The sequence below is a fragment of the Mastomys coucha genome, unplaced genomic scaffold (genome assembly GCF_008632895.1).
Source record: "Mastomys coucha isolate ucsf_1 unplaced genomic scaffold, UCSF_Mcou_1 pScaffold4, whole genome shotgun sequence".
Lineage (NCBI taxonomy): Eukaryota > Metazoa > Chordata > Mammalia > Rodentia > Muridae > Mastomys > Mastomys coucha.
Window position 1 is genome coordinate 2204237 of NW_022196910.1, and position 24317 is coordinate 2228553.

The 24317-nt window shown below is 56.9% G+C and overlaps 3 protein-coding genes and 1 non-coding gene across 6 annotated transcripts in view; 1 reads left to right on the plus strand and 3 right to left on the minus strand.

The window, feature by feature from the left end:
• The window catches only part of Cnn2 (calponin 2), an 8169-nt gene extending 1981 nt beyond the window's left edge, over positions 1-6188 (minus strand). Inside the window, exons 1-7 of the mRNA XM_031350327.1 lie at positions 6035-6188; positions 3428-3549; positions 2506-2572; positions 2261-2403; positions 1100-1286; positions 856-1002; positions 18-247 (exon numbers count right to left, since the gene is read on the minus strand). Coding sequence (XP_031206187.1) covers positions 18-247; positions 856-1002; positions 1100-1286; positions 2261-2403; positions 2506-2572; positions 3428-3549; positions 6035-6097 — 959 coding nt within the window. The 5' untranslated portion in view covers positions 6098-6188. The remainder of the gene's footprint in view (positions 1-17; positions 248-855; positions 1003-1099; positions 1287-2260; positions 2404-2505; positions 2573-3427; positions 3550-6034) is intronic.
• A 3401-nt stretch (positions 6189-9589) lies between these two features.
• Positions 9590-9696, minus strand: LOC116076646. The gene has a single exon (XR_004113045.1). It is a non-coding gene; the product is annotated as a U6 spliceosomal RNA (small nuclear RNA).
• A 1364-nt stretch (positions 9697-11060) lies between these two features.
• Positions 11061-17856, plus strand: Tmem259 (transmembrane protein 259). 3 transcript variants are annotated; one of them, XM_031349684.1, is made up of 11 exons: positions 11062-11425; positions 15250-15507; positions 15610-15709; positions 15786-15896; positions 15985-16107; positions 16184-16284; positions 16372-16429; positions 16553-16585; positions 16657-16789; positions 16918-17017; positions 17123-17856. In XM_031349684.1, the coding sequence occupies exons 1-11, from the start codon at positions 11204-11206 to the stop codon at positions 17555-17557; spliced, it is 1674 nt and encodes a 557-aa protein (XP_031205544.1). In that variant the 5' UTR covers positions 11062-11203; the 3' UTR covers positions 17558-17856. The 3 variants fall into 3 exon arrangements, with proteins under 3 accessions (XP_031205542.1, XP_031205544.1, XP_031205543.1); XM_031349683.1 differs by having other exon boundaries at positions 11078-11425; positions 16502-16585; XM_031349682.1 differs by having other exon boundaries at positions 11061-11425; positions 16372-16585.
• Grin3b (glutamate ionotropic receptor NMDA type subunit 3B) lies at positions 17786-23888 on the minus strand. The gene is made up of 9 exons (XM_031349685.1): positions 23463-23888; positions 21395-21987; positions 20151-21183; positions 19178-19323; positions 18981-19096; positions 18750-18901; positions 18412-18576; positions 18267-18334; positions 17786-18190 (listed from the first exon to the last, which is right to left on the minus strand). The coding sequence occupies exons 1-9, from the start codon at positions 23886-23888 to the stop codon at positions 17872-17874; spliced, it is 3018 nt and encodes a 1005-aa protein (XP_031205545.1). The 3' UTR covers positions 17786-17871.
• Between the last annotated feature and the right edge of the window lie 429 nt (positions 23889-24317).

Here is a 24317-nt window from a genome sequence, read left to right on the forward strand (position 1 = left end):
GGCAGTAGGCCAGGTACTCAGGGGCCTCGCCTTGACTGTCACCCCCCACAGGAGCCCCGTCAGCTGCAGAGCCCTGTGGGCAATACTTGGGGTCGTAGATCTGCCGCCCCAGTCCGAAGACCTGGCCGCTCTGGTTGGCGCCCTGTGTGTAGCCCATCTGCAGGGACATGGAAGAGTTGTCGCACTTGTCGGTGCCCAGCTTGGTGTCATAGATGTGCCTGCGGGTCCCTGGAGCCGTCATGCCCACCTGGAGACGGGGGGAGGGCAAGTGGGGCTCAGAAGGAAGGGTTAACCCCTTCAGTGCACTCCCTGCAACTCTAAACGGCTTCCACAGCTTAAGGCAAAAACATTTTGTTTCTTCAAGCCTTAATCTAGGGCTGGAGAGATGGCTCAGTGGTTAAGAGCACTGACTGCTCTTCCAGAGGTCCTGAGTTCAATTCCCAACAACCACGTGGTGGCTCACAATCATCTGTAATGTGATCTGACGCCCTCTTCTGGTGTGCGCCCAAAGACAGCTGCAGTGTACTCATATACATAGCTCCAGGCTATGTAGTCAGGCCTCATCTCAAACCCAGCCTTCTACCCAAAAATAAAATGAAATACAACTTTTTGTCCACGCCTTAGCACCAATGTCCCACTATCTCCTTCTGAGGTCCCCCAAAACCTCAGGGACACACCCATTCAACTTAACAAAAAGGTTAGAGTACCAGATGGAGGTGGGCGTTTTGGGGAAACTGAGGCACAGAGTAGGGCCGTCACTTCTACAAGCACGCACAGCGAGGAAGAACTAGAATCAAGGCTAGAATCCCCCAGGACTGATGGGGAGTCATGACTGGGGTGCCGGGTGGGACCCACCTGGCTGGCACACTTATTGGTGCCCATCTGGAGGCTTATGGTGCAGTGGTCCATGGGAGGCAGGATGTGGTTCTTGGGGTCATAGAGATGTCTCCTGGTACCATAGGCTGTCATGCCAGACTGGCTGGCACATTTGTTGGTGCCCATCTGCAGGGGGCGGGAGGGGGTTAGAGTGTTGCCGCCAGGCTCCAAGCCTTCCCTGAAGTTCAAGGGGTCAGGGCCCTGTCCAGGCTCTGGGACCGACCTGCAGCCCAATGACACACTGGCCGGCCTTCATGGTGGCATCGTCAAAGTTCCTCTCCTGTTTCTCTGAATATTTGACCCCGATGTCCACACCACTCTGCAGCCCCTTGGTCTTGGCCTGGATGGGGGTAAGGGGAGCCACCAGTGGATACAATCGCCACCCCCAGGTGTCTGGCCCTGCCTGGAACCTTCAAGTCCACTATAGGGACTTCTTACCACCTCTCCAATTTCTTGTTGAAAGGTGGTACATTCTGGACAGCAAATTCTCCCTCCTCCCCAGAGGCAGGCGTGGTGACTTTTGTTTGTTTGTTTGTTTGTTTTTTCCTGAGACAGGGTTTCTCTGTGTAGCCCTGGCTGTCCTGGAACTCACTTTGTAGACCAGGCTGGCCTCGAACTCAGAAATCCACCTGCCTCTGCCTCCCAAGTGCTGGGATTAAAGGCGTGCGCCACCACCGCCCGGCTAAATAAATAAATCTTAAAACAAACAAACAACCAAAAACAAAAAAACAAAAAACAAAAAACAAAAAACAAGCCGGGCGGTGGTGGCGCACGCCTTTAATCCCAGCACTTGGGAGGCAGAGGCAGGTGGATTTCTGAGTTCGAGGCCAGCCTGGTCTACAGATTGAGTTCCAGGACAGCCAGGGCTACACAGAGAAACCCTGTCTCAGGAAAAAACAAAAAACAAACAAACAAACAAACAAAAAGATTTATTTATTTTAGGTATACGAGTTGTACCATTGCTCTCTTCAGACACACCAGAAGAGGGCATCAGATCCCATTACAGATGGTTGTGAGCCACCATGTGGTTGCTGGGATTTGAACTCAGGACTTCTGGGGGAGCAGACAGTGCTCTTAACTGCTGAGTCATCTCTCCAGTCTGTTTGGTTGTTTTTTGTTTGTTTGTTTTGTTTTGTTTTGTTTGGACACAGGGTCTCACTATGGAGCCCTGGCTGTCCTGGAACTTGATCTGTAAAGCTGGCTGGCCTCGAACTCTGAGATTCACCTCCTCTCCCTCCCCAGTGCTGGGATTAAAAGTGTGGGCCACCTTGCCAGGCTGGAATGACCTGTGTGGGTCTGGTTCCTTACTCCTTGACACCAGTCCTCTCCCTAGGTGGCCCTGGGCTGCCCTCTCCCTAGGTAGCCCTGGGCTGTCCACCCAGACCTTACCTTTCCCGCCAGAGCAAGCAGAGACACTTGCACCTGTGTCATATTCCCGCTCTCGAACAGGTCATTGGCTTCAAACAGGTCCACAGGGTTCATGCCATAGCTGACCATGGCCTTGATGAAGTTGGAGAGGTTTTCTAGCTGGAAGGGAGCAAGGGAACGGTGGTGATCTGGGATCACTGACTACACACAGGCTGGGCAGGCTGTGTCCCCTGTTCTCCCATCTGCTCGCCAGCCCCTCACCTGGTGCCAGTTCTGCATAGAGCGGTTGATTTTGGGGACGGAGCCCGGCTGCAGCTTGTTCATGAGTCTGGGAAGAGATGACCCAGGACCTTCCATTGGTGTCCTGACCTCAGCAAGCTCATGCCTTTCCAGGAAACCTCAACGCCTCCACCCAGCCTCAGTTTCCCTTTACCCACCACACAATGCTGCTGCTGCTGGATGCTAGGAATGTAATCTTAAAACACGGAGTTTGGGGGAAATCTGAGATTTTGAATACAATTTTTTTTCATGTGCACAATTGTGGAATAGCCGAACAAGTGCATAGCACACAAGATGGAGAGATTTCCAGAAGCACTATTCACTGAAGCAGGAAAGAGAAACCTAGGGTAGGAATGCTAAGAGCTAGGGTGTTCAGAGAATGCAAGAAAGCAAAGAAACATCAGACCAGGACAGAGATGCGACCAGAAACCAAGCAAAACAGCAAGAAAAGGCAAGGAGGGGCTGGACAGAGGGGCTTAAGAGCCTCAGGGCTTAAGGCTGATTGTTGCTCCAGGCCCTGGAATCAGTTTCCAGCACCCATGTCAGAACGACCGGCTCCAGGGGATTGGAGCGCGCCCTCTTCTGGCCTCTGAGGAAAGTGCAATCATGTGCACATAGACAGGGGTGGGGGGGTAGAAGAGGTGGAGGAGTGGAGGGGTGGGGAGCAGGAAAGGGGGGAACATGCACAGACACAAATAAAAAATGAAGTAAGCCCTAAATAATAAAATAAGAAGACAACACAGTGAGCAAAGAGATTGAACAACAAAAGAGAGACCATGCAATAAGACAAGAAAAAACAAAACAAAACAAAACAGAAACATACAACCATACAACATACAACATACAACAGCCATGCATCGAGGAGAGCTCAGGGTGATGTCTGTGTGAGATGATAAACACTCACGTGCATAGGATAACCCCATCTTTCAGACCCTTCTGGAAGTCAGGGCCAATAGAGAGGCCTGTGAGTCCCTCTATCCAGCTTCGGAGTTCGGCTTCCTTCTGGGGGTCATATTTGGACAGGAGCTGGAGAAGCAAAGAACTAGGGCTAAAGTGGGGCACAGACACACCCTGTAGGAATGGCCTCATAGATGAGGCAGACACAGCCGGGCAAGAAGAGCGTCAGGAAGCCCAGGCTGTGGCCACCTCCTGCCGCCACCTCCATTAGAGCAGGATGACACGTGTCGCCTTGGTGTGCTGGGGATGAAACCAGCACTCTGTGCATGCTAAGTCAGCACTGTACACCAGCTCGGCTACCGGCCCAACGCCAGTCCCTCCTTACTTCCTATAGGCAGAGGGCTTCGCATCGGGCTGAGGGCAACCTCCAGAAGGTTCTCCTGACACAGAAGAGACCTATTCCTCTTCGTGGCTGAGCAGCAGTCCAGCTGGCCGACCTCCCCAGGAGGCCCGCCCCACTGTACATACTCATTTCCCACCTGTGGCAGCACCCGCACCGGGAGTCCCGTGCCCCGTGATCCCGATACAGACTTCCTTCATGTTCTCTTGGCAGCAGGAGAGTTGCCCTGTGTGGGCCCAGTGAAGAAACCTCCGCTCTCCTGGCCTCAGTTTCCCCATTTCTTTTTTTTTCCCTTTCTTTCTCTCTTTCTCTTTCTTTTTCTTTTCTTTCTTTTTTTTTTGAGACAGGGTTTCTCTGCCCTGTCCTGGAACTCACTCTGTAGACCACCAAGCCTCAAACTCAGAAATCCGCCTGCCTCTGTCAGGATTCAAGGAGTGCAGTCTTTCTTTTTTTCTTTTTTAAATATTTACTTTATGTGCATTAGTGCTTTCTCTGATTTATGTCTGTGTGACGGTGTCAGATTTTTGAGTTACAGTTGTAAGCTGTCATGAGGTTGCTGGGAATTGAATCTGGGTCCTTCAGAAGAGAAGTCAGTGCTCGCCACCATCTCTCCAGCCGCCAGTTTTCCTTTTCTTATCTGGACCGATTTGTGTAAGAGTCCGGTGTCAGGAGCCCCCTTTCCCCTTCCTGTCTTTGAAAACTCTTTGAAGTGGGATTAGCTGGGTGCAGGAGTGGCGGGGCCAGCTGCTCCCACGACTAGGAGCCACCCTGTCCCACAGGAATAAGCAGGGACAGCCCAGAGGGGAGCAGGGGTCGGCCAGGGACGCCAAGCATGCCTGGTCCAGCTGTGCCACGTCCCTGGCCACTCTGAGGACCAAGGAGGAGGGCAGGGTCCCAGTCCCGCCCGCTGCGGCCACCTCCCTCCCCCACTGCCCTTCAGCGCATTCCTGCCTGATGGCCACAAACTACCAGGAATGCGGTGGCCTCCCGGGTCTAAATCAAGACCAGCTGTTCCCCAGTGGCCAGGCTCTTCAACCGGACAGACCAAAGCCCCACCGGATATGGGCCAGCCAGGGGGTAAACTGAGGCAGTAGGTCAGGCAGAAAAGTCTCTGGATCCCCGGTCCTAGTGGAAGATGCAACCCTTCTGTGACCCCTGGAGGCTGCTCGAGGTCATTCTTTCCCAGCTCCACAGTCAGAGGGAATCTGAGAGCTCATCCCCTGTGTAGCAAGTGCTGACCTGTCCCTGGCCCCACCCAGCTCCTAAAGCTCTATCCTCGGGACTTTCTTCATTCTTTCTTTCACCTTCTCTGTTCCAGGGAGGTGTCCAGCCCGCCTAGTAGGAATTGGGCAGGGTCGTCAGACTTGCACATGCTGTGTGTCTCTGGGGAGCTAGAACAACCTCTCTGAGCCTGGGGGCTGAGGATAGCAACACGGGTGGCATGAGGTAGGCACGCCTCTCAAGTCTCTGGTGGGAACCTGGCAGGTGCCAGACGGAGGTGGGTCAGACTGGTAGCTTCAGCCTGCCTAGGCAGGTTGCTCGGCTTTGCTGACTGTGAAGTTTGCATTCTCAGGTGCTAGGTGTGTGTGTGTGTGTGTGTGTGTGTGGTTGGCGTATCGATCTGGAAGGTTCCAGGATGTCAGGCCCGAGCCCTGATCAGTGTCTCCCTCATCAGCTCGGCACACCCTGCTGTGTGGCTCTCCAGATGTCCGTCTGACCCTGGTGACTTCACTGTTCTCCTGCGTTCGAGGCTCCTCTTAGTGAGCCCTTCCCCAGGTGTGTGTGGGAGCCCTGGACGGGGACCACACCCTGTTAAGAAAGCCACCGGCCACGCCCCCTTCCCTGTCCCCAACTTGAGCGGCTAGATGAAACGGGAAGTTTGGCCAGGTAATGAAGACGGGGCCTCAGGGGCACTCCCAGACCCCCGGCTCAACCGTGCGCTCCCTTTCTCTCTCCCGGACCTTAACCTACATCCTTTAGGGAGCGCAGAGCGCAGGAAGCCCGGGGCGGGGAGTTGGGGGGACTGAGAGGTCCAGGGGCGGGGCTGGAAGCGACACCGGTGATGCGGATCAAAGGCAGCCTCCCAGACGCCACGGCTCCCCGCAGCACCCCAGACCCTCCGCATGGACGTCAGTCAGGGTAGAGCAAAGCCAGGCTGGCCCGGCTCCTGCATGGGTCGTGCGTTCGAGGCTGGCGAGCCCCGCGCCCACTCACCCGGTTCTTGACCTCGGCCGAGAGCCCGTAGGACGGGCCCTTGTTGAACTGCGTGGAGCTCATGGCGCGGGACCCCGGCGCGGGACAGGAGGACCAGAGGGACCGGCAGAGGGACGGGCTGCCGGCGGACGACCCGGGACAGGGCTGAGCGCCGCCCCCGCCGCCGATTGGCTGGCTGAGCAAATGTCCTTATAAGGCGTGGAAGCGCCGAATTCCTGTGGCCGCGACTTCCTGAGTCCCCCCTCGGCCGCCGGGACCCCCGCCCGCCGGAGCCACTCTAGCATCCCGGCCGATCGGGAGGGGCCCACGGTTCCCGTAGTAGTTACGGGAAACTGAGGCAGCGGCAGGCAGCGAGGGTGTGTGTGTGGGCTTCCGACTTAGTCCAGGGTCAGTTTACTCCTGTACGGTAGTGAACTGTTGGGTGGAACCCTAAATCCTAAAATCTGCGTAGGAGCCTTCTCTGCCACTACGGGGGGACTTACCAGCATCTTGTTCCCTCTCCGGACATCTCATAGTGGGCAGCGGGCGGTATAGACAGGAATCAGGGCAAGCTTCTCAGAGGAGGAGGCCTTGGAAGCTGGGGCATTGACGGATGAGTAGGAGTTTCCCAGTCCAAAAACCGAAAAGGCTTTCTGGTCGAATACCAAGTGCAAAATATGGAGGGTGGGAGAAGGCAATCGGTTGGGAGTGAGGGTGGTGCTCCCAGAAGGCCTGGCTGACCTTGTGAGGTCTGCTACGCAGTGGGGTTTCAGTGCTGGAGCTCAACCTGCATCTGTAGATGGGTCAGGGAATGAATGCCTGGCTGTCAATCCAGAGCTGGGCAGCTGAGCCTCCAGCATCAGGAGTTCAAGGTCATCTTTGGCTACAAAGAGTTCCAGGTCAACCTGGGCTACAGGAGACCCTACCTCAAAACATACAGACACAGGGAAACATTCCTGAGGGGCTGGGGTCCTGCCCCACCCACAGAACACAGGCAGACAGATCCAGGACTACACTCCTTCCTGAGAGTCTCAAAGACCTCTCATAGCTTGTCAGAGAGGCCTTGGGCCACGGGGCGGGAGCATCAGTTGGATACTTCTGAAGGGTGGCTTTCTTCCCACCTCTTTGGATTTCTGTGGTTTGGACAAATCCATCCTCTGTGAGCCCTGCTGTGGTTTTCGAGTTTGTGCAGTGGAGCACTGGACTCCAGGTAGTCCCAAGCTGTGGACAGTGCAGGTTCCTGTGAGCAGGCAGGAAGCCCCAGGTGCTGGGACACTGAAGACCTTTTTGGAATAAAGAAAGCGCTGGTCAGAGCAGCCATGCTGTGTGGGGTAAACATCAGGCTTAGCAGGGTATCAGGGCGTCCGGGCCACTGTGCTGAGTCCTGAGACAGCAACTTCAGGTGCCGCGCCCAGGTCCTCTGCAAGAGCAGCTAGTGCCCTAACCACTGAGCCATCTCCCCAGCCCACCCTCCCCGCCTCCTTTCTTCTCCATCTGTAGCGCACCTGCATCCACATTCACAGCCCTCACACCCCCAGTGTTCTCATCCTTCTGTGACTCCAGCTCTGGGGGACCCGACGCCCCCATCTGGCCGCTGTGGGCACTGCATGTGTGTCGTGCACAGGTACTCATAAAAAATGAGTAAATCAGTCTAGTTTCCTTCGTTTTCTTAGCAGGGGCTGAAATTTGAACAAAACCCCTGTGTGTGCTGTGAAGTATTGCCACATCTCTGCTCCTACCCATTAGAAAGGCCAGCCACTCCCTCCTTCTGTCCTACCCCTGAGCTCGAAGAAATTTCTGAACTTTGAAGTGGTTGAAAAATAAAAACAAGAAGTGGTGGCACATGCACTTAATCCCAGCACTCGGGAGAGGCAGAGGCAGGCGGATTTCTGAGTTCGAGGCCAGCCTGGTCTGCAGAGTGAGTTCCAGGATAGCCAGGGCTACACAGAGAAATCCTATCTGAAAAAACCAAAAAAAAACCAACCAAACAAAACAAACAAATAAACAAAAAAAGAAAGAAAGAAAGAAAAACAAATAAGGAAACCTATTCCATGCTGTGAGGACTATGTGCCACATTCAAACCCTGTCCCTGCTGCTCTGTGACTGACGATCCCAGAAACAAAACCACAGACACCCCAGAACCCAAGACTCTGTATTTCTAGCAGTGTAGTGTATTAGAACTCTGTCTTGAGATCGCAAATGAATGGAATTTTAAAATTCCGTGTAGCTGGGTGGTGGTGGCACGTCTTTAATCCCAGCACTCCTGAGGCAGAGGCAGGCGGCTCTTTGTGAATTCGAGGCCAGCCTGGTCTACAGAATGAGTTCCAGGACAGCCAGAGCTACACAGAAGCCCTGTGTTAAAAAAACAAACAAAAATTCTCCTTCCCCATTACACTCTGTGACACCAAGTATTTATCAGCCCTCTCTGGACTCCAGGCTCCTTGTCTGAAAATCAGATGAGTTAATATTTGCAGAGTCCTCTTGGAGTAGCTGGTATAGATGTCAAAAATCTTAAGAATTTTGGCTCTAGCTGCGGGGAGCTGGCCGGGCCCCAGGATGACTCTCTCTGCCAGGGCCACGCCTCCCCGGGACAGAGCATCTCTGCAGTGCCTCCGGTCTGGGTGGCAGTGTTTCTGCTGTGGGTGTGGTGACCGTTCGCCTTTGAGATCACCACTTGGGAGGCAGAGGTAGGAGGATCACTGTGAATATAAGGCCAGCCTGGTCTACACAAATTCTGGGACAGCCAGGCAAGACCACAAACTCAAAAAGTAAATAAAGTAAAATCCCTTCCCTCAGTCAAGCTTTGCCTGCTCTGGTCATGAGCAATATGACTGGCTGAAGTGTTGGCCTGTGCTGGAGAGGACCCCATTGCTTCTCCACGAAGGTCAGCCTAGGTTTTGCTGCTCGGGTCACCCAGGGACGTTTGTATTTTCTATTTTTTTTTTTTTTTTTTTTTTTTTTTTTTTTTTGTTTTTTGTTTGTTTGTTTTTGTTTTTTTCGAGACAGGGTATCTCTGTGTATCCCTGGCTGTCCTGAAACTCACTCTGTAGACCAGGCTGGCCTCGAACTCAGAAATCCGCCTGCCTCTGCCTCCCAAGTGCCGGGATTAAAGGCGTGCGCCACCACCGCCCGGCGACGTTTGTATTTTCTAATAAGTGGCGAGTGTATTCCATAATAGTTTCAAGACTGGTGCATTTATTAGGTGTCTATTGTAGGCAAGGTGTTCTGGGCAACAGCAGACGCGACTCTGGGGTATCTGAAAGCTAGGAGGGAGGGGTTCCTTCGCTCAGCCCGTGACGCGCCCCTCCCTTTCCCTGGCCGCCCAGTCCGGATGCAGAGACACTTGTCTTGCTCCATCACACAGAAACTCCTGGTCCTTCTCTCACGCTGGAGTTATATAGACGCACAACGTTAGGGCACGGCGCCGCTTTGCTACATCCTAAAAACAGACAGCTTCCCTTGCGTGCGCAGCAACCGCTCAATAACTGCCCTTGTTCAGAGAGACTGTGCGGGAGAGTGGCACTTACGGTGGAAAAGGGGACTTCAAAAGGTCATTTGCATTATTTTGAGATGAGATAAAATATGGAACGCTTCACGAATTTGCGTGTCATCCTTGCGCAGGGGCCATGCTAATCTTCTCTGTATCGTTCCAATTTTAGTATATGTGCTGCCGAAGCGAGCACAAACACAGCTCGGTTGCCTCAGGTATTTAAAGCCAGAAAAGCAAATTACTTCACACATAGGGTAGTTGAGGTTTTTTTTTTTTTATTTGGATATTTAAAGTGATGTCTTTACACGTCTAAAAAAAAGGTCACCATTCGTAACAGAGCTCAGAATATTTATCTATGCGCGTAAAAGCTCACATACTAATTAATTAATATAGCCGTCTGGGAGAAGCTTGCGCCCGCGAAGCCTTCTGGGAAGCCGTATGCAAATCAGACACTACGAGGCTCCGCCCCTCGGGGGGGCCGCCCAGCCGGATCGGCGCGGGATCTGTGATGTCGGTGCGATGGTGAAAGTGTATGCTAGTAAGCTATGCCCGTGGAATTTCGCCCTCAGCACCGCGGCCGCTAATGAAAACATGCTAATGAGCAGGGTCAGGGAGCCCTGCCTCCCCGGGCAGGGCGGGTAACGAGGCCTCAGCGGACCCGCCCCTAAGCGAGGCTGTGGCCATAGCGAAGCCTCCGCCCCCTCTAATCCTGCGCGAATGGAGAACCAGATGCCAAGAAGACTGGCAAAGTCGCCCCGCCCGCTGGTGGGTGCAAACCTTTCGGCTTGTTTCTGAGACCGCGCCCCGCAGCTCGACCACGCCCCGCAACTCGGCCACGCCCCGCAGCTAGACCACCGCTAACCCGGATACCTTCCCACGCCGAACGCATGGTGCCCGACCCTGACCCTGGGCTAAAGAGACGGCTAAGAGCACCGACGGCTCTTCCAGCGCTCCCGAGTTATATTTCCAGCATCCCTTATGGTGGCTCACAACCCTCTTCGGGTGTGTATGAAGACAGCGGCAGTGTAGTCACATATATAAAATAATTTTTAAAAAAATAAAGCTCAGCCGGGCGGTGGTGGCGCACGCCTTTAATCCTAGCACTTGGGAGGCAGAGGCAGGCGGATTTCTGAGTTCGAGGCCAGCCTGGTCTACAGAGTGAGTTCCAGGACAGCCAGGGCTACACAGAGAAACCCTGTCTCTAAAAAAATAAAGCTCAGTGCAAATGAATCGTGACACGCCACTCCGCCCCAGGCCAGGCCACAGTACGTGGGAGTGAATTGATGCGAACGAACGGGGCTGCTCTCTAATCCGCTCCGGGTAGCCTCTGCAGATAGCGAGCCCAATGCAGATGGGACCGGACAAAGCTTGACGGAGAACCGGGGAAAGGCATTGAACTCCATGGTGCTCAGCCCTTTAGCACTGAGGCGATGGGCGTGAAGTTTGAGAGCCACAGTCAGGCTCCGCCCACTCGTGGTTCCAGCCTTCCGCCCCGGAGCCCGGCCTCCTCGGGCGGCCGTGGCAATCCCAGCGTTCCCTGCGCACGGGTGGCGCTCTTGCCCGGCGCTCTCGCCGGCGTCGCGGGCCGGACAGACGCGAGCAAAGGGGCAGGCGGCGGCGGCCGGGGGCGGCGGGGGGGATCCGGCGGCCGGGACGCGGCGGGGGGCAGCCGGGGGCCGCCGGGGTGACGCGGGGCGGTGATGTCGGAGCACGCGGCAGCCCCTGGGCCCGGGCCCAACGGCGGCGGGGGTGGCGGCGCGGCGCCCGTGCGCGGCCCGCGCGGCCCCAATCTCAACCCCAACCCGCTCATCAACGTGCGCGACCGGCTCTTCCACGCGCTCTTCTTCAAGATGGCCGTCACCTACTCACGCCTCTTCCCACCTGCTTTCCGCCGTCTCTTTGAGTTCTTCGTTCTGCTCAAGGTGACCTCTGACCCCTGACCTCTGACCCCAGCACTCATCCACCTGCCCGCCCCTGCAGCTTTACCACTTGGCCCCTGGATACCCTGATGCCAATCTTTCTCAACAATGCTACCTCTGGCCCCACTTCCTCAGTTCTCAGGCCCCGCCTCCTGCTCTTTGGCCTCTGACTCTGCCACTTGGGAGCCCAGGCCCCCATATTTTTCCACCCAAGACCAGAGCCCAGGGTCCACCCTCCCACCTCTCACTCCCATTCTGTCCTGCACCTCCACTGAGAACAATATGGTCACTTCCATCCCACCCTGAGGTTCCACTGTGGACCAACCACCTCCTGTGCTGGAGACCCTGCCCCGCCTATCATTTCTACCCTACCCTGATTTTCTCTGAGTACAGTATCTACTAGTCAGTCCCATCACAACACACCCCGAACCTCCCCTGAAGACAGTCCCCTGCGCCCCCCGCCTCCCAGTATCACTGCTCTTTTCTGTCACTTCACTGTTGTCAGACTCTTGCCAGGTCTTTTGTGGCCTTGGGTGAGATCACCTCACTAGGGTCAGCCACACAGTCACAGCCAAATGGGCCAGGGATCTCTCCATCTGGCACCTGCCCTGGCTGTGTCTTCCTGCTGTGCTCCTGGGAGACACTAGGTTCTCGGTCACGAAGGCTGCTCAAGAGGGATGGGTACCAGGCTGTCTCTCTGAGGAGCTGCCTGGGCCATCTGGTCTTTGGGTCATGGCATGGCGGCTGGAGTACTGATGTTGGTGGGCATTGCCTTCTCCAGTGGAGGGGTGAATTTGGGACTGGCTCCAGGCACTGCTCCAAAGCTGTCCGTTGGGGGGTTTGATAAAAGTGGTTCCAGCGTGAGCTCAAGACAAATGTGGGGGTCCCCTCAGGCTCCAGTCCATGAGCCTTGGCCCCTTCTTCCTTCCTGCCCTCCACACCCTCACAGTCCCCAGTAGTAGCCCTCAGCTCTGGGTGCCTGATGTCTAGTCAGAGACAGGGTTGTCTGGATGACAGACCCCACCCTCTTTCTTAATTGGGACAAACAAGCCATACAGCAGCTGGTTTCTGGAGCTGCTGAGGTTTCGGGGAGCTCTTTTGCTGTGTTTCCTGCCCATCTTGCCTGCCCAGCTTCCACCCAACCTTCATAGAGGGGACGTACCTGACAGCCAAGGCCTGCTAGACTTGTACCACCCTGCACCCTATTCCCACCCCAGCCTGGGTGTCAGCTCCTACAGAGACCCAGGGCTTCACAGCCTCAAGAACTGAAAGTAGGCAGCTATGGGATAGAGGGGCACAGCGTGGTGCCTTAGACCTTAGGATGTTCAGGGATAAGGGGCAAAGAGGTGTGTGGCACCCGCTCAAGTCCCTGCTCTCAGTGGATCTGAGCCCTGGAAAGTGCTAAGTGGCACCGTTGGGTAGGTCATGATCGCATGGAGATCCTGGCTGAGGCTGGTAGTCTGTACCCAGTGCAGGTTTCCCAGTGGTCAGATGGACTGACAGCCCAGACACCACACTGGGTGGACAGTGAGATACCCCCCTGCTTACAGGGTAGGAGGTATCCTGAGAACCCCACTAGGTGGTGGCATTGAGGTATCTGCAGAAGGTGATGGCATGCAGCCCCACCAGGCCTGTGTGACCAGGTTCAGTGTCTGTGTATGTGGCACTGAGTGGGCAGATGAAGGAGGAGTGCCTGAGGGCTTGAGTAGGATGCCTGGCACTAGTCAGTGACAGGTGAAGGCGTGTGGGCTGGCCATAGTGGCCATGGTGGGAAGAGAGGACCCAGGCTATGTCCCCGAATCCAGTGGCTACCTCCCATTGACTCTAGATGCCCACAAGGTAGAACATGGCCTGAGACAGTTCCTGGCTCTTGGATTGGACTGGAAGATGTGGTTGCTGGGGTCTCAGCCTGGGCTGCTTGGCCTTCAGTTCACCTGATACAGAAATGAATTTCTTGCCAGGCAGTGGTGGCATGCGCCTTTAATCCCAGCACTTGGGAAGCAGAGGCAGGCAGATTTCTGAGTTCGAGGACAGCCAGGGCTACACAGAGAAACCCTGTCTTGGTGGGGGAAAAAAAAACACCACCACCAACAAAAACCCTTCGTGTCAGTCCCAGGGCCTTCCATGTGTGCTTTGCATTCCCTCAGGTCACTGCTAGGAGGGCTGGGTGCTTTGTGGGTCCTGCTCTGGCACCAGATTGCAGAGGAGAGGCCTGGTTAGCAGGCACACCAGGGTATGGAGCAGGACCTTCCTGTCCTCTTCTGTCCCCTGCATCACTGCCTGACAGCAGGTGGGGAGGGCCCTACTGTGCCTGCTGTGGCTGAGTCCCTTGGGATTGTGGTCTGGGAGTCCAGTCTTATTCCTGAAGAGTGTAGCGACTTGAGTGCACACACTGAGCATGCAGGGCTGTAAGGACCTGATGATTCCCGGCACCCTACTCCATGTTGGGCACCTTATTGGGCCAGGGTCCTGGTTATCATGGGTCCGTACACAGCCAGCAGGGACACGGTGGGAATCTAGGGTGTCAGCTGGGGCCCGAGACAGCTGCATGGAGTATAGGGTCTCTTGCAGCCCCAAGCCTGTGGTGCGTGTGGACAACACCTCTGCCTCCACTCAGCATGGGTTAGGGCAGCGAGAGGCTCTCAGCCTTCCTGATGCTGTAACCCTTAATACAGTTCTTCATGTCATGGAGACCCCCAATCATGAAATCTCTGTTTTACTTCATAGCTGATTTTGCTATTGTGAATTATAACGTAAACATCTGTGTTTTCCTGTGGTCTTAGATGATCCCTGAAGGGATTGTGACCCACAGGTACCACTGAGTTAGGAATGCCCCAGACACACAGACACACAGTCACCTACACATGAGCAGGGAAAGAAAAGGATGTTCCCAGAGACTGGGACCCCTTGAGTAACTCTGCTTAGGCAAAGGAGTATTTGAGGTTAGTAAGTAATATTAATAATTGGTAATGCCTTTAATCCCACCACATGGGAGTCAGAGGCAGGTAGATTTCTGAGTTCAAAGCCAGCCTTGTCTACAGAACAAGTTCAAGGCCAGACTTGTCTACACGGACACTGTCTTGAAAACAAACAAAAATACTTATTTTGCTATATATGAATCCATATGTATGTGGGAGCATGTATCCCACAGTGTAGACGTCAGAGAACAGTTTGCAGGTGTCAGATGCTCCTTCACCTTATATGGATGGCCTGGGGGTTGACCTCAGCTCTCAGGCTTCGTGGCAAGCTTATTTATCAAATGAGCCATCTGGTTGGCTCACATTTTCCCTGCTTAAAATGTACTTGAGCATCTGTGGCCTGGTCCGTCTCAGCAGGGCGTCCTGAAGCCTCTAGGGTACTGAGCAGAGTTCTTGCCTCCCACCCATTCCATTCCAGGAGCTACCACAGCTGTGCACCACTCATGTTCCCAACATGCCCAGGGTCTCCTGAGTGCACCTTTTCCAGGTGAAGCCACATTTCCCAGGCAGGGTAGCCTGGTCCTGCTGAGATGCCTGGGCCCCACAAGGGCTGGTCAGCTGTGTCCTTGTGACTCCTGCCAGCCCCAGGAGCAGGGCAGAGGGTGCCTCGCTAGGGACAGTGGCTATTCTTAGCCAGTGAGATCAGGGGTCTCCAAAGGCAGCTTTATGTTGAAGCACCTGCTGGGCCTGAAGGTCATAAGACTGCTGGAGGGTGGGGTACAGGGAACCTTTGTAGTGGGGACCCTAGGCCAAATCGCTCCCAAGGAGGCACAGGCAGCCATTGCCTCTCCTAGCTGGGAGGGGTGTGTCCCTCCCCCTGCTGACTGCTCTCCCCCCTACCCCACCCAGGCCCTGTTTGTGCTTTTCGTCCTCGCCTACATACACATTGTCTTCTCCCGGTCCCCCATCAACTGCTTGGAGCACGTTCGAGATCGATGGCCACGGGAGGGTGTCCTGCGGGTGGAGGTGCGCCACAACTCGAGCCGGGCACCAGTCATCCTGCAGTTCTGTGATGGGGGCCTCGGTGGCCTGGAGCTGGAGCCTGGGGGCCTGGAGCTGGAGGAAGAAGAGCTTACTGTGGAGATGTTCACCAACAGCTCCATCAAGGTGAGTGTGCTCTGGGCACACAGTCTTGAGGTCACTCACCCAGTGGAACAATGGGCTGCCTCCTGCAGGCTCCACTGACGCCTCGGTCCCCTGTGCCTGCAGTTTGAGCTGGACATTGAGCCCAAGGTGTTCAAGCCGCCGAGTGGTGCCGATGCCCTGAACGACAGCCAGGACTTCCCTTTTCCTGAGACACCAGCAAAAGGTCTGCAGCCCAGGCAGGAGGGTTCCAAGGCCATGCTGAGGGTGGGACCAGCTGACCACTCTGTCCTTGTCTGCAGTGTGGCCACAGGATGAATACATTGTGGAGTACTCGCTGGAATATGGCTTCCTGCGGCTGTCGCAAGCCACACGCCAGCGTCTGAGTATTCCTGTCATGGTGGTTACTCTAGGTGAGACAGGCTGGGGCTAGGCCAAGGATGGTTCGGCTGCAGAGGGCTTCCTGGCTCCTTTGTTCAATATTGACCCCCATTCACTCAGACCCCACGCGGGACCAGTGCTTCGGGGACCGCTTCAGCCGTCTATTGCTGGATGAATTCCTGGGCTACGATGACATCCTCATGTCCAGTGTGAAGGGCCTGGCAGAGAACGAGGAGAACAAAGGTGGGCCTTGGGGAGGTGAGAAGGGGGCAAGGGGAGGGAGGGCAGGGACCCAACTGCTCACACTTCCCTCCCCTAGGCTTCTTGAGGAATGTGGTCTCTGGGGAGCACTACCGCTTTGTCAGCATGTGGATGGCACGGACATCCTACCTGGCAGCCTTTGTCATCATGGTCATCTTTGTGAGTGGCTGGTGCTCTGGAGGTGGGGCCGTGTGGATTGAAGTCTCCCTGGCCTCCCACCCCTGACCCTGCTCCACCCTCCCACAGACCCTCAGCGTGTCCATGCTGTTGCGATACTCGCACCACCAGATCTTCGTCTTCATCGGTGAGTCCCAGCCGGCCGGGGGTGGGGTGGGCTCTCCCCAGGCCCTCATGGGCGGCCGCCCTGTGCCCGCAGTGGACCTGCTGCAGATGCTGGAGATGAACATGGCCATCGCCTTCCCCGCAGCGCCCTTGCTGACCGTCATCCTGGCTCTCGTCGGTGAGGACCCCCGCTGCGCCCCTGCCCCTGCCCCGCCCCACCCACGCCAACCCCGCCGCGTGTCCCCGCAGGGATGGAGGCTATCATGTCTGAGTTCTTCAACGACACCACCACGGCCTTCTACATCATCCTCATCGTGTGGCTGGCCGACCAGTATGATGCCATCTGCTGCCACACCAACACCAGCAAGCGGCACTGGCTGAGGTGGGGATGGGGTGGGATGGGGGGTGGGGTGCATGGGTTAGGTGAAGGTGGGGTCAGATGAGCAAGCTGGGCCCTGGGTGGGACAGGGAGGGGCCTGTCTGGCAGGGTAGCTTCTCCCGCCCCCGCAGGTTCTTCTACCTCTACCACTTCGCCTTCTATGCCTACCACTACCGCTTTAACGGGCAGTACAGCAGCCTGGCCCTGGTCACCTCCTGGCTCTTCATCCAGGTGAGGCCCACGCCCCTTTAAAAGGCAACCCCTAACCTGCTGTCCCTGTCTGCTCGACCTCTCTGCTGGTGAGCAAGCCCTCACCCTGACACCTGACCTCCACAGCATTCCATGATCTACTTCTTCCACCACTACGAGTTGCCCGCCATCCTGCAGCAGATCCGAATCCAGGAGATGCTGTTGCAGACGCCACCCCTGGGTCCTGGGACCCCCACAGCGCTGCCTGACGACCTCAACAACAACTCTGGCTCCCCTGCTACCCCAGATCCCAGCCCTCCCCTCGCGCTGGGCCCCAGCTCCAGCCCCGCACCCACTGGCGGGGCATCTGGGCCTGGCTCACTGGGCGCTGGGGCATCAGTATCCGGCAGTGACCTAGGTTGGGTCGCCGAGACTGCCGCCATCATCTCGGACGCGTCCTTCCTGTCGGGGCTGAGCGCCTCACTGCTGGAGCGGCGGCCAGCAGCCCCCAGTGCCCCGGACAGCTCACAACCTGACCCTGGGGTCCCTCTGGAGGACGCACCCGCCCCTGCCGGGTCCTGAGAGCGGTGTCGTGCCCGGCTCCCAGCGGAGCCGCGGCCCGAGCCCGAGAGAGCTGTGGTCTGCAGGGAGAGGGGCTGGCGGCGAAGGTTCTGGAAGCGGCCGGGACAGGGCGGCGATGGGCACGAGGCCACCGGCCGCCTGGTGCTCCCCAGTGCCTTCCACACCGCGCCCGCGCAGGGCCTAGCGCCCAGGCCCGGACTAGCAGGTGGCGGCTCAGGACGCGGGGCGCACGTTCCACGCTATTTAATTGCAGTGTACAGAGTCGTGTTTGTATATAGAATAAACTGTCGTGGACAGTGTGGCTGTGTAGTTCCTCAGCTCTCGGCGGGCACCGGGTGCAGCAGGCGCAGTGGCCTGAGCCGGGTACCGTCCCCAAGCAGAGCCCGCAGCTCCCCTCGCCGCAGAAGCGCACTGCGTAGCCGCTCCCGTGCAGCCTCAATGCGCAGCTCCAGCTCCCGCAGTTCCACTTGCAGCCTGGGCCCGTTGGAGCAGAGCCACGGGCGGTCCCCGCCAGCCTCCCCAGCCTCCCCAGGTTCCAGCAGGAAACGCACGCGCCGTTCCCGTTCCACGGCTCGGCGCACCCGCCTCCAGCGTCCAGCACCGTCGGCTGCAGGCTGCTGGACCTCTGGGCCGCTAAGACAGAGAGGAGGAGGCAGTACAGTCTGTCTGCCCGCTAAGCCTGTGACCCACCCTCCCGCCCGGTGCTCACCTGCGCTCCTGCTCCGCCCTCTCCTGTTGCCCCTCAGGCGGCCCTGTGTTGAGGGCTCGGTGGATCTTCTAGGGGCACAGACAGGTGTTTCAGTAGGCTCCTGGGGTGCCCGCCCGTCCCGCCCTACCTTGTCTTGCCTCCTCACCTGGCTCGTGTGAAGCCAATACTGCAGCTTATTGCCCCTGCGGATGCGCGGCAGCACCAGGCGGAAGAAGACATGCTCACCCAGAGAGGTGAGAAGCGCACTGCCCAGTCCGAGGCACAGCAGGACAAACAACCCTGAGAAGTGGTAGACTCCCATCTGCAGCGTCTGTGAACAGCAAGAAAATCCCCACGCAGCATCGGGATGAGGACCTCCCCTGCAGGGCAGCTAGGGAGATCTCATGAAGGAAGGGGCACTGGAGCTGGGATTGTTTAGGGCGAGCAGGAGTGCATGCAAGCATAGCCTGGGCTCCCCACCCTGTGTCTCAGGCGCCTGCCCACCTCCGTCACGGCGAACACCCGCTTCCCGCAAGGCACCATCTTGTACCACTTGTCATGGAGCAGATCAATGAAGCCTGAGGACTTGTACCTACTGATGAACTCCGACAGGTTGGAGGTGAGCGGCGAGTTTTGGGGTAGCCCTATGCCGTAGCCTGCGGAGATTGAGAGGGCTCCACTAAAGCTGCGGGCACCTACAGCTGCGACCCCCCCGGAGCCCCACCACGCACTTACCCTCAATAGCAAAGGGTTTGCCCACTGTGAGCAGCTTGCAGTCCGCATCTATGGATACCTCGTAATCCAGTAGAGACTTGTCCATGATGAAGGCATTGAGCTTGGGCGGGTCGCTCCTGTGGGGCAGGGCCAGGCAAGGTCAGTAGGGTCTGAGAAGCAGGTGGCCCTCCGAAGTTGCACCGTACCCACAGACTTACGTGAGCATGGCCACTCCATGCGGAGTGGTGGGTGCGCTGTGGCGACGCATGTGTGCGTGCATCTCGGGGAAGCTCGCCTTGATGTAGGCCTCTGCGCTGCTCTCCCACACGGTGCCAAAGCGGAAGCCTTGGGAAGGGTGGTGCAGCTGCAGAGGAGGCATGCTCAGTCTGCAGCTGGTGTCCCCAACAGGGCCTGCATGTGTGACCACGTGTAGGGTCCCGAGCTCAAATTCAGTAACCCGCAAATATTCTACATTGGAACCCTGGAGACACCAATTTCTTGTACTCTCACCCCCCACACACACACACACAGTCCTCACCTGGCCACAGCCATCAACCACTTATGGTGTCTAGAGCATTAGGCAGCACCCAATTGCAAGGGACACAAGGCTGGGTGGGAGGTCAGCAGGACATGAGTAGCTAGATCCCTAAGAGGGAAGTTGCTGTGGAAATACCATGAACTCCAGAAAACATAAAAGGTGAAAAATAAAACCAGATGTGCTTCAGCAAGCCTGCCATCCCTGCGGTGGGAGCTAGTGGTTTTAAAGGACCAATTGCTTAGGCCCGTCATGGTGGCACTTGACTTTAATCCCAGCCTCAGGACGCAGAGGCAGGCAGGTCTCTCTGAGTCTGAGGCCAGCCTGGGCTGCAAACTGAGCTAAAACAAACATCTGATGCTTAAGAATGGAGGTGGGTGGTGGTGGTGGCGGCGCACGTCTTGAAAAACAAAAAAACAAAAATGGAGGTGTGGTCATGATTGGAGCTGGGGCTGTGGCAAAAAGAGAGGTTCTAGGTATGGGGCAGAGGCAGGGCTATGGTTCCTATCCAGCATGCATAAGGCCCTGGTTCACGCCAGTTCTGCACTTAATGACTCTCTCGATGAGAAGGGAATGGGCCGGAGATGGTCCTGTCCCTGCTGAGCCAAGTGTCCACCCCATCCTGACCACAGCCCTAAGCCCCTCCCAGTCCTCACCTTGGGATCATGGATTCCAGAGAGCTCCTCAAAGGTCTTGTCCCCGACCATGACAGCAGCCAGGTTGGCTGTGTAACTGGATAGCACCAGCAGGCAGAAGATTGCCCAGAGGTTCATGAGGAAGCGCCCAGTAGGACACTTGGGTGTCTTACTAGAGACAGTGCGTCCGAAGAGAATGGCGTAGCAGAGGTTGAGAGCGGAGGAGTAGGAGAAGACGGTACCACGGTTGCGGCCACGTGGTGTGAGCCCGTAGGGACTCCGCCATTCGTACAGGGTAAGGAAGAGCGCTGTGAGGTGCAGGGCAGCAAACACGCCCACCCACATAGACCAGTGCAGGGGCCACATGAAAGCCCCGATGGGCGAGGCTGTATCTCGCGTGCGCACCATGATGCCCAGGCTAGTGGAGAAGAAAGGGCTGGTGAAATCCACCACCTGGGAGCGAGCCGAGTTGATACTGAAGCTAGTCACAGCCATGTGTGCCCGACCGGCCAGCAGGTCACCCACCAGGCCTGTCCAGTGTCCATCACGCAGGGCCCCATACTTGCCATCCCCCACAATATAGAGCTCAAAGTCAAAGGCCAGGTCCTCGGCCAGCCGCTCCAGCAGGTCAATGCAGTAGCCGTAACAGCATCTTTTCAGTGTGCGAGGCACTGAGCCATTCGCCAGTGCAGTGAAGAGTGCGTCCAGCCTGGCTGAGTCATTGGTGCCTGGGTCTAGACACAGCTGTCCAGCCGGGCACTGCCCATCTTCATCAGACTCCCTGGTGAACACGAACGGGTGTTCCACCAGGGTTACCACTCGCAGCTTTGGCCGGGCCTGAGTGCCAGATGGAGATGGGACTCGGATAGCAGCCGCCCCTGGCTGAAAGTCCAGCTGTCCATCCTGCCAGCTGCCCACTGTTGCCCAGGCTGGGGCACCCAGCGGGTCCCGGCGCAGGCTCCATACCTTGAAATGCCGAGACACATGCACCTGAGAGGAACCTGCTACCCACACAGCCCCTGTGCGGCCCTGAAATGAAGTGTTGCTCAGAAACCTGTGGAATATAGAATATAAGAATTGTCTCAATTCTGAGAGAACTGCCCCTCCATCGATAAGTACCTGCCTAGAACCCATGGGAGATCTAGTCTTGAGGATGGAGGGATAGCCATCCAACCCTCTAAGTTCTGTTCTGACTGGGGCACCCGTTCCTGATCGATCTCATGACCTGACACACAGAGGACCATGTCAGGCTGGCCCCTACTCACCGAGCCAAGGTGCGCCCTGTTGACTCAGATCCGCCTGTTTTCAGATCCTCACAATTTACCACCGCTGGAATCAGGGCCCGCTCTGGGTGCACAAGGGCCACGTTACTGAGTGCCCGAGCCACAAGCTCTACCATGTCGTGGACCGCAGCTTCCAAGGAGGGTTGCTCAGTTTCCCCCAGCGCCAGCACCCCAGGTGGCAGGCCGGTTGTGGGCAGTACCTCCGCAGGCAGTGGTGTGCCCAGCAGCCACTGGGGACCTGGTGGTGCCACCTCTAGGACCTCATGTGCACGGGCAGTGCTGCAGCCCAGGAGGACTGCTGCGGGAACGGGGGTTCTCCCTCCTTCCAGCGCCCCCAGCAGGGCCAGTCCAGCCCGGAGGCTGTCATTCCTGCTGTCCAGCCGGCTCAGGTCCAACACAAACTTTGGAGCCTGGCTAGCACGACTGGTCCAGAGTGTCACCAGGCCACCAGGGTCCCGGACACGGCAGAGTACTAGAGCAATGTCCTCCCAGGCATGTGCCTGTACCAGGGACACCAGCACATCCAGTATGGTCTCCAGGGGACTAGCCCAGTCCAGCTGTAGGTGGAACGGGGTCTGGGAAGAGGTGGTCCCGGTCAGAGCTGTCCACCTCTGTATCCACAGCTCCACCCATCCACTCTGTGACAGAATCTACATTCTTGAGAGCTGGGCACACTATCTTGCCTCACCTTCAGCTCACTGGTGTTTATAGTGGCTCTCCACTACCCTCCCAGTATTATGTTGCCAGGTTGGTCTTGAACTTGCTACGTAACTACGTAACTATGAAACCTTGAACTCCTGGTCCTTTTGCCTCTACCTCCAGAATGCCTGGATGACAAGCCTGTACTTCCAGTTGATGCCATGCTGGGGTTGGGATGCAGGCCTTCTGCATTCCAGACATGCACCTTACCAAAGGAACCTTGAACCCAGCCCTCCCTTACTTTACTTTATTTGAATATAGCAGTCGTCTCTATGCCAACCAACTCCTATGCATCCTTCCAAACCCAGCTCTGCTGGCTCTTCTCTATGGAGACCTTGCCACCATTTTTCAGGAAGAGTCTTGCCACTCTCCTGAGCTCATGCCTCTTCAGTTCTGACTTAGTCCTGCCCACCTCCCCAGGAGTCCCTTGGTATTCAGCTCATTCAGAAAGTTCTGGGGCTGGGTCCTGTTGCCTAATTAGAATACAAGACAGCCCAAGACACCTAAAAACCACAGGTTGCTTGCTGCCTGGCAGGGCCATGGTGCTAAGGATGCCACTGTTCTGTGTAGGGAGACCAGGCCAATCCCAGAGGAGACAATATTGGCTCAAAAGCTGGCAGCACACACAGGTGCCATTCCCAGGTGTGGAAGCAGGAGTCATTGTCAGCTTGGGTCTGGAATTTCCTACCAGACCCAGGGGGCCTTAGGGATACCAAGACATGGGTCATTAATGTTCCCCTGGGGCTAAGGTCTCCCTGGATGCAGCCTCATGACAAGTTAGTGACAAGACCTGAAGTCTTCAGTGTCCCAGGGACTGTCCCTTCAGAGCTCTGTCCCTGGGTGGGGCCTTTTGCTGGCCTGCCTTGGTAACAACCCAGTTGGATGTAATGTCACACACCTTTAATCCCAGCGCTAGGAAGACAGAGGCAGGCAGATCTCTGAGTTCAGGCTAGCCTGGTCTACACAGTGAGAGACTGTCTTAAAACATCACAGAGAAAGAGAGAGAGAGAGAGAGACAGAGACAGACACACACAGAGAAACAAAGACATATCAAGTATGGGAAACGCGGAGGTGGGGACTTGTGCTGCCCCGGGACTCGAGGCCACCACAGAGCTGTGAGTAAGGAGTTGTCTGGCCTTTAAGGAGGGAAAGATGGGGTTTCTAGAAGGGTTTCCCACACTGTCCAAGCCCAGGAAAAGGAGAATGGCATACTGTTCTAGCCAAGGTGTGCTGAAGGCATCTTGGGAGGGAAGGGCTGGGAAAGGGGTCCTCTCCGTCTCCTGGTTGGAGAAGTGTGGGGCGCCTTAGCTTCCCGTCCCTGCCCCCAGGGTTTCCCACGCTCCCTGCGTACCGGGGCTCCGAGGGGCGCGCGCACCTCCCTCCGTAGGACGCTCAGCACCGGGGTCTCCGTGGCGGCTGCCAGGAACTGCAGTAGCCGTAGCTCGGGCCGCGCCTCGGGAAAAGCTATAGAGGCCACCACGCCAGGCGGTGCCAGAACCTGGCACAGACCTCGGGCCAGCGACGAGGGGTCCCGGGTCGGGGACGCGACGGCCACCAGCTCCAGACTCAGGTTGTACGGCAGCCTCGGCGGAGGGGTGGTCAGGGCGGCTAGGACGCGGGCGCGGGCAGCGGGCGCCCGAGGCAGGAGCGCAGCCAGGCGCACGGAGGCCCCAGCGCGCGTGGGAACCCCGCAGGGCTGAGGGTGACCGCCAATCACCCGGGACCCCAGCACCAGCGCCAGGGTCAGGCTGAGCCACAGAGTCCGCACACACTCCATCCCGACGGAAGTTGGGATGTGCTGTGCGAGGGGAAGGAGACACCCCAGCCAGCCCAGCTCTCGTCCCTCCTGCGGGTCCCGGGCGCCGGCGTCCACTGAAGGAGGAGCTGGGCCGCTGCCTGGGTTTGCTGTGGCGCGCAGGGCAGAGCTGGGTGATGCCTTCCACTGCCCAGACGGGAGCTCCCAAAGCAGTCTCTGGCCAGTACAACACTGTGTGCAGCCCGGGGGCGGGGGTAGGGAGGGAGTACTGAGGCAGGCACATCTGGTAGAAATCTGTAAGATAGATCTCTTGTCCTCCAGCCCCAGCAGCAATATTGAATCAAAAAAAGCACATGTATTTCTATCTTGTGCTTGCTGGAGTGAAAGTACACTCCACAACCCCCATGAGGGCAGCTTTCGGAGATTTCTTCTCTCCTGTGGGTCTTGGGG